This window comes from Maniola jurtina, chromosome 5, assembly GCF_905333055.1.
Source record: "Maniola jurtina chromosome 5, ilManJurt1.1, whole genome shotgun sequence".
NCBI lineage: Eukaryota > Metazoa > Arthropoda > Insecta > Lepidoptera > Nymphalidae > Maniola > Maniola jurtina.
Genome location: NC_060033.1, coordinates 12680819 through 12699105, shown reverse-complemented (window position 1 = coordinate 12699105; position 18287 = coordinate 12680819). Strand labels below are relative to the sequence as shown.

Below are 18287 nucleotides of genomic sequence, written 5' to 3'. Positions count from 1 at the left end.
ATGGTCAAGTTACCTGGTTGGTGAGCACGTCTATGACGACATAAGCCAGGTACACGGCCTCTTCCTCGTCAGAACCCAGCGCGGCGCCGCCCAGCCCCGCCGTGCGGACATGCAAAGCGCACACCCAGCCTCCGGTAATCATCGCGCCATACACAGCACACACCACACTAGCTGAGTTCACCAAATTAACAGTCCACTCGCATACTAATGTCTAACGGGATACCTCAGTTTCACAGTCCAAGTCCAAAACTACTCCTACCAAGAACACGAACCTGACGGTTACTTAACACTCGCACGGGCACTTTACGGTTCAAGTTAGTCTGCAAGTACCGCTATATGACAACGTATACGTAAGCGTTAAACGGCTTTCCGCTAGTGAAAATCTGGAATTAATAGCTAATTCCATTCGGCGCTACACGGATTCGTGTGCCCCAAACTCCAAAACTCGATAGGTGTCGATGTATACGAAATTCTAGTCCCGGATACGCTCCAATGATTCCGTTCAGTCACTGATTTCACTTTGTGCTCACTGCTTAGAAATTGTTTCGTTTATGGCTGTTTTTGGTGAATGTTTATATAATAGATGTGTTTTAATTATTTAAATGTTAAGTTAGAGACACGTTCGTGTCTTTCGGTACGGTAAATCGACTGGCAGTCGCTTGCCCCCCGTTGACACTGCGCAGGTAAACGCCAGGTGAGGCGAGGCGACGTTGCCAAACCGGTACTTATCATTGATGAGATACCCGACTGCCGCGTCACTGACTTTACGCCTCGCAACCTATAAAACGCTTGCTTAATACCATTTTCTACGAATTAAGTTGGTAAAAAAACGTCAATGTATTCTAAAGTTTTACCACTCGCCAATGTTGTTACGCTGTCATAGATAATTTTGTTTGTGAAGGTTTTTATCTAGATAGGCGATTTTGTTCAATACGTGCTCATACATTGCGTCTGTTGTTAGGCGGCCTTGCGAAGGCTGCGTACGGAAAGAAGTATTTGACTCGGGTGTCGTTTTGTACTCGATAGTGAGATAATATCAATGAAAATGAAAATTTAATAGTGACAACTGCATTTTCCAGAGGACATGAGATACCTATACGCACAGTTTTTCTTATTTATTTTGAAACAACGCGACGTTATAAACGCAAGTTTAGTGCTTTTTGACTAGTCATGGTCATGTGGCATTCTCAAAATACAAATATATATTATACTAGCTGTGCCCGCAACTTCGTTCGCGTGGAATAGTGACTTTTCGGGCAGCGTGATTCTTTAAATTGACATAACTTTTTTATTTATAAACCGATTGACATGAAATAAACATTAAATGTTAAGTGAAGCTTACTACAATATATTAGTGAAAACCGTATCTAAATCAAATAAGCCGTTTCTGATATTAGCGTGCACAAACACACAGACAAACAGACAAAAAAAATTACAATTTCGGGTTCGGCATCGATATAATAACAACCCCTGCTACTTTTTTTTAATATATTTCCATTGTACAGACACCACTTCTACAATTTTATTATATGTATAGATAAGTAGGTACCTATCTAGGTAGGTACATATATAATGAATAAAACTCCCTGAAATAAAAGTGTAAGTAGGTACCAATAAAAATCTGATAGGGAACACCATAGACATACGAATTGGGAACACAGGTTTAAAGTTAAACCCCATTCAAACCCATAGACCTATAATGTTAAACCATTTCAAGAAACAAATAGGCACCTACCAATCATGGCTAAAAAAGATCTATTGAACATTATATCTACCTACCATCTGTTTTCGTCGCAGACCGCAGTATATGATGAGTGATGAGATAAACGAGATGTCATAAAAATAATATCCTTTTTTATCTGCACATTTATATTTTGTGCAGATAGCATTAACTTGCACATTTATATTTTTGCGTAGATATTCCATAACACAAATAAGTATGTGAAAGTGTCCGTCTGTATGTCTGTAAGCTTTTCATGGCCCGTCTCTTCAACCGATTTTGACGACAGTTACAGAGATAGCTTGCATCCCGGGGACGGCCATATAAGACTACTTTTTATTCCGGACAAAATTAGAGTTCCCCGGGATTTTGAAAAACCTAAGTCCACGCGGACGAAGTCGCGGGTGTCAGGCTAGTATTCTAATATAAGTAACTCAAATTAAAAAAAAGTATAGTTGGCCAAAATCTTACCCACTTGGCTATCACCACTGGGCACTGACCCTACAATAGGAGTACCTACATCAACTGGGTGGCAGCGCAGCGCCTTGAAAATTATACATTTACTTCAAAATTACGAAAACTTACTACGAAATCGTATTTTTTTACTCGTAACTACTAATTATGGTTTACTTACACGTTGAGTAGGTAACAATTAAGCAGGGAAGTAAGTAATGTAGTTTTGTAAGTTTTAAGTAGGTACCTAGTACCTACCTACCTAATTACTAACTACCTAATTACTAAACAAAGTCGTAGGTGTGTAGGCAGGCATGTAGTTACCTACATATAGTAGGTAACTACTTTTTAGGGTTCTGTAGAAAAACAAGGAACTCTTAATATACAGAGATATTATCGTAAAGTCAGCCTATCCCTCTGTCTGTCTGTATGTCACAGCCACATTAAAAATAAACTAGATAGGTATAAAAGCTGTAATTTTTAGTGCAGTTAATCAAAACTTATAAAGTTATTACCTATCGCTACTCGGAGGCATAGTATATAGGTACCTATTACTTATTTAAATTCTGAAAAAATAAATTTTCAGAGTAGGTTAGTAGGCAGGTACCTACTTACTGAACATGAAAAACGCGAGATGAAAAAAGTTGTGGTGTAGGTATAGTAAAGCTATGGTTTCCTCCAAAAGCGGTGCCGTTTTTAAACGGACGCAATATGATGACCTCAAAAAGACGGCCGTAAACATGTGGAATGTTAGAAACTGCATTGACCGTTTTATTACGGTGAACAGACCACAAAGTACGTGTCAATGGTTGAAAATGGACGAACTTGATTTAGCGTTACTAGTATATTTGGAAGATGAACAATCATCAGAAGACGAAAATAGTCTAGTCTTTATGTTTTACATTATGTAGCACATCATGAACCCGCACAAAATCAATTAAAATTTCATCATCCTCGCTGGTCCAGTTGATGAAACTCATTTTGAACAATAAATATTTTAAAATGACACGAAAATTAATATTACGCTTGAAAATACCTTCACCGCTACATGAAAAAAACGTTGACAGACACTTCGACACCGACAAGACGGCCGTCATGCAAATGGCGGTACCGCTTTTTGACGTTACGGTGTCAATTACCGTTATCTAGGAAACCGCGCCATATTGTTTACATAGACAACGTTCTAGTGACGTCATTCACCGCTGTATTAAGGCCGCTACATGATGGCACCGCTTTTGGAGGAAACCAGAGCTTTACTACTGCACCATCGAGCCGTCCATAAATTATTTTAAAATTAAGTAAGTATTATGAAGTTTTTTGGAGAATTTAAAAAAAAACTAAGTGTTTATGAAATAGGTAACTGCAAATTCTCTGCAGAATTTTACCAACTACCTAGGTACTCTACCTACCTATCATGCCTACAGAGATGTATTGTAGGTAGGTACGTTATATGCGTACAATAGCCATTCGGACACGCACGTTTGACCTGTTTTTAGGGTTCTGTAAAAGGAGCCCTTACAGGTTCAATTTGTTATCTCTCTGTCTGTCTGTCCACCTGTCGTGTCTGTCAAGAAACCTACAGGGTACTTCCCGTTGACCTAGAATCATAAAATTTGGTAGATAGGTAGGTCTTATAGCTGACTAGCCGATGCCCGCGATTTCGCCCGCGTGGATTTAAGTTTTTCGAAAGCCCGTGGGAACTCTTTGATTTTCCGGGATAAAAAGTAGCCTATGTGCTAATATAGGATATTATCTATCTCCATTCCAAATTTCAGCCAAATCCGTCTTGTAGTTTTTGCGTGAAGGAGTAACAAACATACACACACACACACACACACACATACACACAAACTTAGTGTTAGTGCAATGTAGGGGCAAAATCCGAAAACCGTGAATTTGTGGTACCTAACAACCCAAAAAATTAATATTTTTCAACTTTCAAAGTAAGATAACTAGGTATAGCAACTGGGGTATGTATCATACGAAAGGGTTTTCTAAAACAGCTTAGGTATTATTTATTTCATGCATACCTACCTAGTTAATAATAATTTTTGATTTATCGTGCAAAATGTCGAAAAATACAACTGTATCACGAAACCCTCGGTACGCGAGTCTGACTTGCACTTGGTTGGTTTGTTATCAAGTTTCTGACGATCATTGGTACAGTGGTGAAAATGGAAAGTTCGCTAATGACCTTGCAAACAATTAGAGGACATATTGCATTGGTTCGATTCCTGGTTAGGATTTCTGAAAAAAATTGGCGCTTTGGTCGGATGATTCAATTCAACGTGCTCTCTGGGATTCATAATATCTACACGGATTGAAAATTGAATACAATCGAATTTCGGTCACCCGTCCAGTTACCGACTGCAGTTAAAGCTTGACCGAAATATAAATCGATTGTATTTGACAGCCATACCTACCTATTTAGTAGTAGTATAAGTAGGTATAAGTATAGTTAACCTAGTAAACGGTTCTAAATTGATTACTGGCAATCACGTCAATCAAATTTAATCCTTATTGAATATGCAAATTGAGTGTAAAGTTGATTAATGATGCAAGCGGAAATGGGTCACACTCTGGATTGTTTATTGTTCAGTAATGTGAGGTGTGGGCGTCCATCTTGGATTTACGGATATGGACCAATCAGAGGCGAGGGAGATCGGGGCGGCGCGTGCGCATGTATTAGGACGGTTTTAGGACGAAGTTTAGCTAATTAGGAATTAATTAGTTTTTATCTTTACTTTTTCATGCAAGAAGTTCTATTTTACAATAAATCGTTCCAAGTTCCAACAGAGATCTCTTTTTACCTACCATCAGCAACAAAAGTTTTCTCGTAATTTAAATTTTACCTAGTACCTACCTATCTACCTAGACCTACCTAACTAAGTACCGTATATTAGGTATATGTAATATCTATTCGCTCGATTTATTTTATTTTATATAAGTTTAAATAGCGAGCAAAGCACTCTGCTCGCTATGATGATAAGTGATTACCGCCGCCCATGAACATTTGCAGAACCAAAGGAACCGGTGCGCGCTGTTAAGATTGTGGAACTGGATAATTAGATGTTGCGATAGCAATCTTGCTCTAATTAAATTATTTGTTTTGCCAATAGTTTTTCAGATTAAAACTCTCGGATAACCTCTACGCGATGGATTTGTGTTCTTCGCGTAAGTTTTGGGAGGACATTCCAATAATTCGTTAAAATTACACATTTAAATAATACCTACCTGCTTTTCTGAGTAACGTTTACCTAAAGTAGGTACTTAGTTGGCTTTTCAGCAATTTTTCCCCCTTGAAGCGGTGATTGCCTAGTGGCACTTTTGCCTTCTATTCGAAGAGTCAGGGATTTGATTCCGGGAACTAGATAATGTGTGAAATCTGCCACTGTGCATTTGGCCAGCGTGATGGACTGTGGCCTAAACCATTCCTATTTTGAAAGGAGACAAGTGTTCAGCACTGGGCCAACGAATGGGTTGAAAGGATATTACTGTTTTTAACCTTTTTTTTGTGTTGAGGTACGGGAACGATAAAAAGGAAGCAAAGCAAATAATAAGTAATTAAAAAAAAAAAGATTCCGACAAATTGAGAACCTCCTCCTTTTTTGGAAGCTAGTAGGTTAAAAATTACTAAGGATACAATGAAACCCAGAAAACAATCCTTCAAATATTTTATTTTAAAGACACAAGCACAGACACAAGATAGATAATGTTTAAAGCGCCTTGAACACATTGAGCCAATTCACTCGGCGATTTTGTACAGGGTTACTTGGCGTAAAGTAATCGGCAATTAATATTACACAATACTAGCAAGCCCGCAACTTCGTTCGCGTTGTCTAAAATTGCCAAATTTCAACCCGATCTGTCCAGTAGTTTGAGCTGTGCGTTGATAGATCAGTCAGTCAGTCATCTTTTCCTTTTATATATGTATTTAGATTATGCATCGAACGTACCTAATTGAGATATACCTATACTCGGCAGCTTCGGATTCGTAGAGCAGTGTCTAATTTTGTTGTTGATTTCAGTAATTTCTCAGTCTCAACGACAAAGATGACACTCTACGAAGCCGATACTATCGGTTAGGCACTTTTTTCGAAAGCACGGCGTGTAGTAACAATAAATTAATTACTATCGATTTTACCTACCTACATTTACGGCATGTGGCCACTGGCCAGTGTAGTCTAGTGATAAAGTACAAAATAATTTCTGGTGAAAAATATTCAAAGTTTTTATGGCTTTTTTATACAAACACAAAAGATATTAGTGCAAATTGGACTAGATGTGCAAGAACAGCGTGGAACGCTCGCGCTGGAGCGTTAAGGCACGTCTAGGATACACATTGGCCGGCATTTACCGAAAGTAATGGGCCATTGTGTACTAGAGTCCTAAAATTTAATATAAGGTTCACATACATTGTTTAACTTTAATCATTGTTAACAGTTTATAACAATCACATGGATAATAATAGGTTCCCATAAAAAACATTTTACCTTAAGTACCTAGGTATAGAGTGGACTTTAAGGAATCATAATATGCATTTCTGTCTGCAATAATGCAGTTATTTAAAATATAAATCTTCAACTTTGATAAAGGAGTAGACATTATATGGGCTAAGGTTGAGATCTAAAGGGAACACTTTGACCTGTGCTTTGACTTTGCTTTAAAATGAGACAGCGCTATACTCCTGACATAAACCGTCTCGTTTTAACTGACGCTTGTCTGAGCAAAGTCAAAGTAAGCTCTATAGATCTCAGCCTAAGAGCCAGCGCGTCCCAAATCTTCGTTATTTTATAAACTATGAAGTTTTGAACATGGTGGCTTTGGGAGGTAACAGGTAAAAAGATGAAAAAAAGTATAAAGTGTATTTTTTTTTAGGAATCGACGGAACGACTAAAGATAACGTCCATCTGTCACATCTTCTGCAATAACCACAAAATAAAGTTTATTTCTTGGGTTAGCAATTACTTTTTTTAATTATAAAATATTAACCTAATGAATAATGAATAGTATTCAGTTCAAACATAGATATGTAGTTCAAACCATTGATGTAATCGAATCGACAAATTTTGAATTGCGGCGCCAAATAGCGTTAACCTTGCCATCTAAAAAAATATTGTTAGTAAAATAATTTAAACTTGATATTAAGAGTTATTATTATCTACTTTAATCTTACAAATTAAATCAGAAGATTGCATAATTTTAATTATTTAATGATAAAACAAAAATAACTACATAATATAATTTTTAAAAATATACTTAAAGTCATTATTCATTCTTCCAATGTAGCAACACCAAACGTGACAGATGTTTACGCGCCAAACAATATGCCACAATGGTTGCTGGCCAAACGTTTCCGAAAAGTTTTGATAACTTCAGTTTTTTGATCGTTTTACGTTTTACCCTTCATATTTAATGTGTCTAAATGAAAATTAATCTGGGCATATCTCTAAAAGTTTAACTCCAAGATTATGTAGTATGTTTACATAAAAAGTGGGGTAAATGGCCTTATGTCTAGGCGGGAAAGGCAGGTGCTAAAAACTGGACGCGTGTGTTTTATCTTTGTGACTTATATTATACTGTTTTTATGAAGTGAATCGTGTTAGAACAATGGCTGCGACTACTCCGCGGCGTTCCTTGCGTATTCCTCATACGCATACACCAAAAATGACTGAGAGGAAAAAGACCTTGTTTGTTGAGAATGAGGCAGCGAGGGAGTCCCTGACAAAGCACCGGCACCTTCCCGTGGTGGAAAGTGAAAGTGACAGCGAGGATTGTGATCTGGGAATCATCAGCACCCTGGATTCCAGCTCTAGCGATGAAACAGACCAGAATGTTCCTAAAACACCAGAAAGGAGTGTTTGGCGTTAGTATAGTTGTATATAAAACTAAAAATAGGTTTTTTAAACATATTTTTATGTTAATAACTGATCTTACATTGATGATCTACACTTAATATGTGAAATAAAGTTGTTACAAAGCTCAGAAATAAAGCCTAATTATCTTGATATTATAAAAGGTGGTGTAATATCAGAGTGGTTACAGGTTTGAAGTTTTGAACTATAATCACACTCCTTATATATCTTAAGCGGCTTTATATGAAAGCCATAAGACTTAGTTGTATATTTTACCCATGATACAAAACCTTGTTGCTACGAGACTCTTATTTAGCTACTTATTAATTCTACAACTTTCTGAAGAACTGTCTAAGCCAATTCAAAACAAAGCTGAAATCTAAGTTATAATTGAAGATGATATGTATATACTTCTGGATTTCTTAATTTAGTTTATATCTTTGCAGTTACTATGCCCTTGAAAGTATGCTGTTTTATAAATTTTAACTTTGCTAATCTTTATATTTGTTCTTTTATTTTCTTATAGTTATTTAAACTTACACTTTAATACACTTTAGATTTTCAGTCAGCTCTGACATTATTTATGGTAGCTACTATTACTTACAATCACAATGAAAAGATCCCACAAATACCAAGTCTAATCAATGCTTGTTTCAACAGATGATACAAGAAGCCACAAGTCCATGAACAGTTTGAAGAACTTCATGAAATCACCCTTCACATTAAAGAAGTATCAAACCAGGCACTCATGTCCAGAGACACAATGTGGTTCCTTATCAACACCGGCCACACCACACATACAACACCACCCGGGCACTCCATCGTCAACCCATTCATGTGCCAGTGCCCACACTGTGTCTTCAACTTCAAGCAAAGCCAGGAAGAGCTTAGCCAGCCTTATCGCAGACACAGAAAGCTGCAGCAGCTCTTTGAAAGACCTTAATTTTGACACAGATTCTGGCACAGATTCAAAAGAAAACACACCTACTAAAACTTTACGTCGATCAACAAGACAACACAAAATGACGCCAAAATTCCAAAGCTTTAAAGGCATACTAGTTGAGCAGAAGAAAAATGTTACACCAATAAAAAATGCTGTTGTGTGTTTAACTAAAATGGATTTAAGCAGCTACATCTCACCAACACAGATGTTAAAAACACCACATAATAATTCGGAGAATAAATCTCCACCAAAACTGAGTCATCGTAGATCTGTAATAGAAATTGCTGAGAGTCCTGAGTCATGTGGGAGCGAAAAGAGCTATAAAAGGCTTCATTATGAAGGAATGACTGATATAGGCCCAATACCTAAACAACCACGTCTAGACCCATCCGTAGTACCCAAAGCTCGCCTATCCCTCTTTAACAGCGACAGACTTAAAGAAATTCTCTCTACCAAGTCCTTTTACGGCAAATCCAATCCAGACTTGAACACTACTATCACTACGAAGCTATCAAATGCTATAGAAACTGTGAATACACAACGTAGACGTCCATTTTCCCATTCTCATTCTCACAGACGTAAAAGGAAGCCTGGTCAGATTAATATGGGTGTTAGACATAGAATCCGTAAGCCAAAAATACAAAAGTCAAACATAATTAGTGGACAGACATTGAATAATTCAGCTCCTAGCAATTTTAAAGCAAATACCAGTTTTGAATACACTACATCTAATAAGTCAGTGAATAAAGATGTTTCAATCTTAAGTCAGTCATCTGTTGACGGTAAGTTTTATATTTTATCAAATTACAATTTTCGTAGGGATATCTAATCCCCAATCCAAAAAGAGGGGTGTTATAAGTTTGACGTGTGTATTTGTGTATCTGTCTGTGGCATCGTAGCTCCTAAACTAATGAACCGATTTTAATACAGTTTTTTTTGTTTGAAAGGTGGCTTGATCGAGAGTGTTCTTAGCTATAATCCAAGAAAATCGGTTCAGCTGTTTGAAAGTTATCAGCTCTTTTCTAGTTACTGTAACATTCACTTGTCGGGGGTGTTATAAATTTTTAATTTACACTTGTTTTGAAAATAAAATATAGGGTATATTTTTATGTCACTCAGAAATAATGTAGCTTCCTACTGGTGAAAGAATTTACTAAATTAGGTAATCAGTACTTCCAGAGATTACCCCTACAAACAAACTTACACCTCTTTATAATATTAGTGTAGATTAGAATTTAGATAATATGTTTACAGAACTTTTAACATAGACTGGTCATTTTAGTTATGACAGCCAGAGAAGGATGTTTGGATGATGTTTATTCCACAATATTTTGTAAATGTTTTTATTTTAGTTCCAGGACATTGTTTTGTATCCTTTATTATATATACTTGATTCTTGATTTGGTTGTTTTTTATTAATTTGAATACTTATTCAAAAGCACTTGAATAAGTATTTTTTGAATAAAAAAGTTTATATTCTAAAATATTGGGCAGGTCACAAAAATTAAACATGCAATATATAATTTAATATGCAATAGTGCAAATAAATAATTATGATTTATTCATCAAAATGTTACCTACATTATATTAATTATACTATGTATTAAAATTTTAATTACAAATCAATAACTATACCATTAAAAAATCAAATAAATTTATTTAATTTTTGAAATTAAACCCTTAACATTCTATCACATTTGACATATAAATATTTATGTAATATGTATTAAATGTTAAGAATTTTAATTAAATACTGCATTATTATAACTTAAATTAATGTAAGTAATGAATTAAAGAAATTAAAAGCCTTTTACATTCCATCACAAACATTTATATAATATGTACCTATGTAATATATATAAATATGAAATAAAACAAAATGAAACTATTTGTTTGCAATAAATATTTTACATAAGTACATGCTAATAGAATATTAATAAATATTTGTATTACATATATGTATGTATTTTGTTATTGTGAGATAGGCTTGCACTTGTCGACAATCTAGTCTAAGGTCTAGTTTTGAGTCTACTTGCCTAGAAAAATTTGCTTGTATAAATATTTCTACACAGAACTTAGAATACAATGTTATTAATTTGTAAAAATAACCAACATGCATAAGAGAAATTCAGATCTTACTTACGACTGATATTAAATTCAACAGAAAAAATACTTTTTAACTCTATAAAATGTTTTCTAGAAAAAGCTGACCCGTTCGACAAAGAAAAACAAACTATAGAAGCCCTTCTCAGCCAATGGACAGAGGAAGAGGTTCCAGAATCTGAACTTACGTACACAAAACCCCAGGAGTTACCATGTTTCAACAGCACGGTTATAGAAGCAACCAACCAAATCTTCCAACCGGTTACAGCTGTTCCAGTTACTGATGGCTCTAAACCGTCGGATTCTGAAACTGTTATCGTGGAATTGGGTACTCCAATTGCTAGCCAGGTTACTAAATTACCACAAAATCTGGCTAATATGCCAGAAAATTTGCTTAATATCCCAGGAAGTTTGGTTAACACATCAGGGATTGCGACGCAACATCTGGTTAATATGCCAGAAAATATGGCCAATATGCCAGGAAATGTGGTGCCACAAAATGCCATAGATTTGCCCTGTGAATCAGGGCAAGATGTCATGATGCTGGATCAGGAAGGCCACACAGCGGCTCATGGGGAGATGTGTAAAGATGGACAGTACTTGCCTGTGGAAGGTGGATATATATTTGTGGAGGGAACTATTGTGCATGGTAAGTAAATATCCTACTTTATTATAATACTAGCTGATGCCCGCGACTTCGTCCGCATGGATTTAGGTTTTAAAAAATGATGTGAAGCTTTAATTTTCCAGGATAAAATGTATCACTCGAGGTCTTTACTGTACCCATGCATAAGATCATGTACGTTGCTCTGTTGCGACGTAATTGAAGTATAAACTAACACAGGACACACACTTTCGCATTTATAATATGGTTTAATGGTGGTGGTGTGATTTTAAATTCGCAAGCAAATTTGTTAGTTTTTATACATAATGTGCTTAATTATTTCTAGGTCAAAAAGAAATACCAGATCTGGATGAAATAGAACGTGAAATGCAAATGCTGGACGAGCAAATATTTCAAATGGCACAATCCAATAACATCAATGCAGAAGCTATTCTGGCTTCCACAGAGCCTGTTGTTGCTGGTGAGTTGTTACCTTTCAATCAATGAATCATTTATTTTTGCACAAATACTAATAAGTATTATATGCCCCATTAGTCTAGCGGTTAGCTTGTTCAACTGCAGATGTCCTGGGTTATATTCCTGGGTTGATCCAAAAATAGTTAGGTATTGGATTTTACTGTTAAGAAATTCTCAGTATTAGCCCTAGTATTGGAGTTAGAAAGTTTGAGGTGTTCTGTGGTGGCGGTTGGCACCTCTGTGCCTTGGAGAGTAGTTGGTCCTGCGCCTTGCTGTCTCTCTGGTCGTGTTGGATTTCCGTTTCATCAGGCTAAGAGAGTGAGGGAATAGTGAGTGCACATGTGTTAGCAATATTTCTCGCGCAGTTGGTTAATTTCTACGGAGATTGACCAGTGACTATCGCCAGAACCCTTCTCATTTTGAGAGGGGGCCCGTACTCAGTAGTGGGCTGGCGATGGGTTGATCATCATGATAATGAGATGGTATTGTTGACAGTCTATATACGGCCTAACGCTCTCTGACGTTTTCTCTACGCGATGGAGGCTCTGGGGATTCTCTGGTGATATTTGTAAAATATGGGATACGTTAAATAAAAGTATATTAAATGGTTTAATCTGAATTTATTCTTAAAAATACTTTTTTCACAGATGTAAATGTCGCTAATTCTACACAAGAAAACAAGGAAAAGCCACAAAGGCTTTTCGCAATTTTCAGCGAGCCCAATCCTGGTATTAGTACACCAAGATCTAAACGTAAGTTAGAATTGTACAACTCAAGGTACACAACATAAAATACAATTGAACAATAATTCCCAAAAAAAAATTATAAAAATGAAAAGAGGCCTACAAATTATTATGTAAATTGTAATAATTACGACTTAGAATTCAGTTGAATAGCTGGTGCCCACAATTATCCTTATGGGTTTAGGTTTTAAAAATTCTGTGGAAACTTTTGAAAATTTTTCGTGATTAAAAGTAGCCCATGTCCATGTCCAGATGACTCGCACAACTACATCCATGCGTGATTGAAGGACAAACACACATTTGTAATTTTAAGACTTGGTGTTTCGTTCGCAACTTAAATAGCTTGGTTTTAACCAGAAACAATTTGGAAATTATGAATTTTTGAATTGCCCCTGCCAGGAATCGAACTTGGGACCTCCAAGACCCCAGTGCTTACCACTGCACCTGAGAGGTTGCCAAAAAGTATCCAAGTAACTTTAAAAAAGTCATGTTATAACTATTCATTGCTTTATCCTAACTGAAATTGAAATTGAAATTCAAATTCAAATTGAATGCTGTTCCTACTGAGAAGAACCAGCAAGAAACTCGGCGGTTGCTCTTTTCAAATGTACAATTTACAATAATATGTCATACTGTATACAAGCAATTGCAGCGCCGTGTATTGCTGGAGCGAATCAAATCCAAACTTTTTTGTCATTTGAATTGTTTTTGCTAGGTTCTGAGGAAAAAAGCAAGAAGCTACTAAAAAGTGGAAATAACCAATACATCATTGATGCTGGACAAAAGAAAATTGGTGCCACACAGTGCAAGGAATGTGGTGTTATTTACCAGGTTTGTATTCTATTAGTCCTTGTTTAATCCTCAATAACTAAAGGAAAAAACCGGTCAAGTGCGAGTTAGACTCGCATTCGAGGGGTTCCATACCATCGTACAAGATAACCCTTTTATGTGCTACACTGCTAGTTAATGGTGGACAGCGCCATCTTTATGAGATTTAGTAAACTAATTATTTGTGAACCCATTTTAATTTTTTTTGTGATGTTACCACAAATTCACGGTTTTCTGATTTTTTTATTTACTTGTGCTATAAAACCTACCTACCTGTCAAATTTCGTGATTCTAGGTCAACGGGAAGTACCCATATAGGTTTTCTTGACAGACACGACAAACAGACAAGAAGGGTTCTTTTTTAAAAGGTTTTTGAGGTACGGAACTCAAAAAAAGCAGTAGTTATGGCAGAACAGTTGTGTTTCTAATTTTTTATGACTACTTGTCAAATTGTGCAGATTGGGGATCCTCAAGACGAACACGATCATCTTGTACATCACGACGCCACCGATGTTCTTAGGTTCAATGTGAGTATCATTTTTAAACATTTTGAATATACATAATATGTTGATTGAATAAATCATTAATTAATTCATAAAAATGAGTATTATATCAGTCAGAATTGTTAGATTTGTAAGATGACATAATGGTGATAATTAATTACGTAAATTGAAAACTAAAGCTAAGTACGAGGGTCCCAAAAGTGTCCAGGGTCAATAAATGCGATGTATGCGATTTCGTACGAATATTTGTTTGTATGTATGTATGTTTGTTTTATGACAACGAAAGAATCTACTTTTCTATCTACTTTTATTACTACTTTATCTATTTTGGTTACTAACAAACTGATTACTCATTTGTCATGTTTTATTATTTATCAATTACGCTGTAAAATAACAATCGATACATGTTTATATCTATGATTTTTCGTGATCGGATATGATTCCAGGGCTGGAAGGAGGAGTGCATAGTGGACAAGACGGAAACCGGGCGCTGTATAAAGATCCGCGGAGGCGAGTCGGGCTGGAAGCGAGTGGAGAGTGTACTCACGCGAGTCGTCCACCCGCAGCTGGGGTACGCGCCCGACTTGCCCAGGAAACAACACACGTATACTGTGAGTATATTACTGTAGGATAGATAGACTCGCGGAGGCGAGTCGGGCTGGAAGCGAGTGTACTCGCGCGAGTCGTCCACCCGCAGCTGGGGTACGCGCCCGACTTGCCCAGGAAACAACACACGTATACTGTGAGTATATTACTGTAGGATAGATAGACTCGCGGAGGCGAGTCGGGCTGGAAGCGAGTGTACTCGCGCGAGTCGTCCACCCGCAGCTGGGGTACGCGCCCGACTTGCCCAGGAAACAACACACGTATACTGTGAGTATATTACTGTAGGATAGATAGACTCGCGGAGGCGAGTCGGGCTGGAAGCGAGTGTACTCGCGCGAGTCGTCCACCCGCAGCTGGGGTACGCGCCCGACTTGCCCAGGAAACAACACACGTATACTGTGAGTATATTACTGTAGGATAGATGGACTCGCGGAGGCGAGTCGGGCTGGAAGCGAGTGTACTCGCGCGAGTCGTCCACCCGCAGCTGGGGTACGCGCCCGACTTGCCCAGGAAACAACACACGTATACTGTGAGTATATTACTGTAGGATAGATAGACTCGCGGAGGCGAGTCGGGCTGGAAGCGAGTGTACTCGCGCGAGTCGTCCACCCGCAGCTGGGGTACGCGCCCGACTTGCCCAGGAAACAACACACGTATACTGTGAGTATATTACTGTAGGATAGATAGACTCGCGGAGGCGAGTCGGGCTGGAAGCGAGTGTACTCGCGCGAGTCGTCCACCCGCAGCTGGGGTACGCGCCCGACTTGCCCAGGAAACAACACACGTATACTGTGAGTATATTACTGTAGGATAGATAGACTCGCGGAGGCGAGTCGGGTTGGAAGCGAGTGTACTCGCGCGAGTCGTCCACCTTTATTTGTGCTTTAAGACCTACGTAACCACATTTCATGATCCTAGGTTAACAGAAAGGTCCTATGTCTTCCCGTTATTCCTTGGATTGGATTGGTCGGAAACCGGGAAAGGCCATAGGTTTTGATTCCATTTTTTGACAGAAACAGCAGACAGACAGATGAGACAACAAAGAGATCTTATAAAGGTTCCTTTTTTCCTTTGAGGTACAGACCCCTAAAACATAATGTATATAGATTCTGATAGCGTTCAGTAAACAACAGAACAGCAGAATTGATAGTGATTATTTTCTTTCCAGGCCTACTTATTCATAGAAAAGAAGCAAATAGTGGGGTGTTTGATAATGGAGCCGAAGTCCCGGGCCTACAAACTGTTACCTGGTGAACCTGATTGCTGCAGCGTTGAAGATTATCCTGTCAAGTGAGTCACTATTATCGTTTTTTTTTTAAATTCAGATACAAGACTTGACTGTGACCTCACCTGGTGGTAAGTGATGATGCAGTTTAAGATGAAAGCGGGCTAACCTGCAAGGGGTATGTTTGTTTTTATTAAACCCATATATACCCCTTTGGTTTTTACACGGCATCGTATCGGAATGTTAAATCGTTTGGCGGCACAGTTTTGATAACCTGTTGTGTACTATAGTCGGGCTTACTTCAACTAAATCACTTAAGAAATTAGCTCTAGTATCGACTAATGTGTCAGAATTAGTCAATACTAGAGCTAATTTCTTAACCTGGATCCTTTCAAGTAAAGATTTTTATATAAACCTGTGAGGATGATACTGCCATTGTCGCAATTGAAAATGCCATAAGCCTACGTTGTCGTATTAGTTTAAAAATGCGAAAAACCAAATTAAATTTGAATATCGCGGGCAGGCCCGTCGCTTCCACCTTAAGACTTGCCGGTAATTAGTTATACCTATTTATAGTATCTTTGGTTTATTTATACTTAACCTTCATTACAGATGCGGCGTGTCCCGCATTTGGACGCACAAGTCGTTCCGTCGCCGCGGTATCGCGGTGCGCCTGCTGGAGTGCGCGCGCGCATCGCTGCTGCACGGCATGGCGGTGCTGCGCTCCGAGGTCGCCTTCAGTGCGCCCACGCCCGCGGGGAAAGCGCTAGCCACCACCTACTGTGGCACGCACAACTTTTACGTGTACTTGGACTGATCTTGAGCCACAAATAAGTGGCACACACATCTTTTACGTGTATTTGGACTGATTTGTGAAGTTTTTATTGTGTTTTTTATAAGACTATTTTGTGCGGCCATTTTACTAGACCAAAACTACGAATCACTTTACTAATAGAGTCAGGAATTATACTAACTAGATATCAATTTACAAGCCTCAAGCTTGTCACGAGCCTTGCTGCTGGAATGTGCGCGCATCGCAGCTACACGGCATGGCGGTGCTGCGCTCCGAGGTCGCCTTCAGTGCGCCCACGCCCGCGGGGCAAGCGCTAGCCACCACCTACTGTGGCACGCACAACTTTTACGTGTACTTTGACTGATCTTGAGCCACAAATAAGTGGAACACACAACAAGTACGTGTATTTGGTCTGATCTTGAGCCACAAATAAGTGGAACACACAACAATTACGTGTATTTGGACTGATTTGTGAAGTGTTTAGTGTGTTTCTTAAAAACTGTGAAACACACAACTTTTACGTGTACATATTTGGGCTGATTTCTGAAATGTTTACTGTGTTTCATTAAAATACTGTAGAACATACAACTTTTATGTGTATTTGGACTGATTTCTGAAGTGTTTAGTGTGTTTTATTAAAGGACTGTGGCACAAACAACTTTTATGTGTATTTAGACTAATTTGTGAAGTGTTCATTGTAAGAATGCTTTGTGCAGCGATACACATTGCTGAGCGAAACCTACGAACGAATATTCTAATTAGTTGAAGTGTACAAATTAACACAGTCAGTATTTACTAACATCAACATTAATGTTCCTTGCTAAGAAGCAGTAAAGAATTGTAGTGACTAGATATTAATTTATCTATACTAATGTTATAAAGAGGTAAGGTTTGTAAGTTTGTTTGTAGTGGGTAATCTTTGGAACTACTGAACCAATTTTGAAATTTCTTTCGCCAGTAGAACATTATTCCTGAGTAACATAGTAGAAAATAAGTAAAAACCGGCCAAGTGCGAGTCAGAGTCGCGCACTGAGGGTTCCATACTTATGCATAAAAATAAATAAAAATCTGTTTTAGAATGTACAGGTAAAGCCCTGTATGTACTTGCCACTTGGTATAGTTATCTTACTTTGAAAATTGAAACATATTTTTACCCTATAGGTTTCTTGACAGGCACGAACGGCCGGACGGGCGGACAGCCGACAGACAGACAGACAAGGTGATCCTATAAGGGTTCCGTTTTTCCTTTTGAGGTACGGAACCCTAAAAATTAGAGATCCCTACGAAAATTGTTATAAATTATCCGTGCGATGCCGGGGCGGGTCGCTAAATATGATCAGGGTTATGTTGATTTTTTGTGTATTTCGATTTACAAATTTACAAATTTCAAATTTATTTATTTCAACAAAGTCATACATCTTAATAACTTAGGTG

The 18287-nt window shown here is 37.8% G+C and overlaps 2 protein-coding genes across 4 annotated transcripts in view; one reads left to right on the top strand and one right to left on the bottom strand.

Moving 5' to 3' along the window:
* The window catches only part of LOC123865198 (RNA-binding protein fusilli), a 99372-nt gene extending 98709 nt beyond the window's left edge, over positions 1 to 663 (bottom strand). For all 3 annotated transcript variants that reach the window (XM_045906069.1, XM_045906068.1, XM_045906065.1), the window contains exon 1: positions 14 to 663. In XM_045906069.1, coding sequence (XP_045762025.1) covers positions 14 to 142 — 129 coding nt within the window. In that variant the 5' untranslated portion in view covers positions 143 to 663. The remainder of the gene's footprint in view (positions 1 to 13) is intronic.
* A 6832-nt stretch (positions 664 to 7495) lies between these two features.
* Positions 7496 to 17260, top strand: LOC123865194 (N-acetyltransferase eco). Its single transcript, XM_045906062.1, has 10 exons — positions 7496 to 8039; positions 8689 to 9753; positions 11172 to 11723; positions 12025 to 12159; positions 12803 to 12907; positions 13614 to 13729; positions 14185 to 14253; positions 14676 to 14840; positions 16004 to 16125; positions 16673 to 17260. Exons 1-10 carry the CDS (start codon positions 7784 to 7786, stop codon positions 16875 to 16877), a joined length of 2790 nt encoding a protein of 929 aa, XP_045762018.1. The 5' UTR covers positions 7496 to 7783; the 3' UTR covers positions 16878 to 17260.
* The last annotated feature ends 1027 nt before the right edge of the window (positions 17261 to 18287 follow it).

Bases quoted from the DNA above. Each gene is read 5' to 3' on its own strand.
- LOC123865194 (XM_045906062.1), top strand. From the start codon at position 7,784: ATGGCTGCGACTACTCCGCGGCGTTCCTTGCGTATTCCTCATACGCAT. The intron at 9,754-11,171 runs GTAAGTTTTATA...AATGTTTTCTAG, and splicing joins AAGTCAGTCATCTGTTGACG to AAAAAGCTGACCCGTTCGAC. The intron at 11,724-12,024 runs GTAAGTAAATAT...AATTATTTCTAG, and splicing joins GGAGGGAACTATTGTGCATG to GTCAAAAAGAAATACCAGAT.